The sequence below is a fragment of the Penaeus monodon genome, chromosome 21 (genome assembly GCF_015228065.2).
Source record: "Penaeus monodon isolate SGIC_2016 chromosome 21, NSTDA_Pmon_1, whole genome shotgun sequence".
NCBI lineage: Eukaryota > Metazoa > Arthropoda > Malacostraca > Decapoda > Penaeidae > Penaeus > Penaeus monodon.
The window spans coordinates 24,966,066-24,966,839 of record NC_051406.1 but is presented as its reverse complement, the minus strand read 5'-3'; the positions used below and the strand labels follow the sequence as shown (position 1 = coordinate 24,966,839).

Here is a 774-nt window from a genome sequence, read left to right as displayed (position 1 = left end):
ACTTTTGCACAGCAGCAGGAAAGAGAAACACCATTCACAGCATAACAAGATGAGAACAGAATCAGTAACCATGAATGCACAGAGCAACAAGGTCTAGTTGTTTACCCGTCCAAGGTGGCAGAGCGGGTTTCTCTTCTCCACTCGGGTACTCCGTGAGCGTCACACCTGCAAGGGACAGCAAAGGCTCTCTAGGCTACATCATTGCAACTCACTCCTTAAAACCCCCATACAAAGCAAGCAAAAACAGACTTACAGAACTTTCTTAAAGTGTAATAAGTGGAGCAAAAATAGTGAATTATGCAACAAGGGAAGCAAAAATATGATTAGCAGGTTGGAATGCTACCTCTTAATATTGTGATATGAAACATAAACCAGGTTTCAGGAAGTTGACAAAATGGTACCTGACCCTGGCCATCAAGAACCATGTACTATTACGTAATACTATAGAAGAGCTGAAGTACAAAATACTTTTAAATTTAGCCAGATCTAATGTAGATTCTCCTCATACACTGAAGAAACAGTCACTAGATCTACATACAAAATTGTGCAGTATAATTCCAATGAGAAATGTGACACACAATGATATTACTAATAAACCAAAATTGATACATGTGTCATCTTCATGCTGATATTTCTTAGTCTATTGCAAGTGCTCTCTGTACCTGCGAGGTTGCCAAGAACCACTACAGCTGAGCTGTGCTGGCAGGCAGTAAGTGATGATTAGATCAAATTATATTGATTAAAATTGTGGATATTAGATCTTATGCCTTATAG

General features: G+C 38.9%; 1 protein-coding gene across 1 annotated transcript in view; it reads right to left on the bottom strand.

Annotated features, from left to right (window-relative positions):
• Positions 1 to 774, bottom strand: part of LOC119586382 (uncharacterized protein DDB_G0285291-like) — a gene marked incomplete at its 5' end in the record, with an annotated part of 6,633 nt that overhangs the window by 4,836 nt on the left and 1,023 nt on the right. The window contains 1 exon segment of the mRNA XM_037935102.1: positions 106 to 165. Coding sequence (XP_037791030.1) covers positions 106 to 165 — 60 coding nt within the window.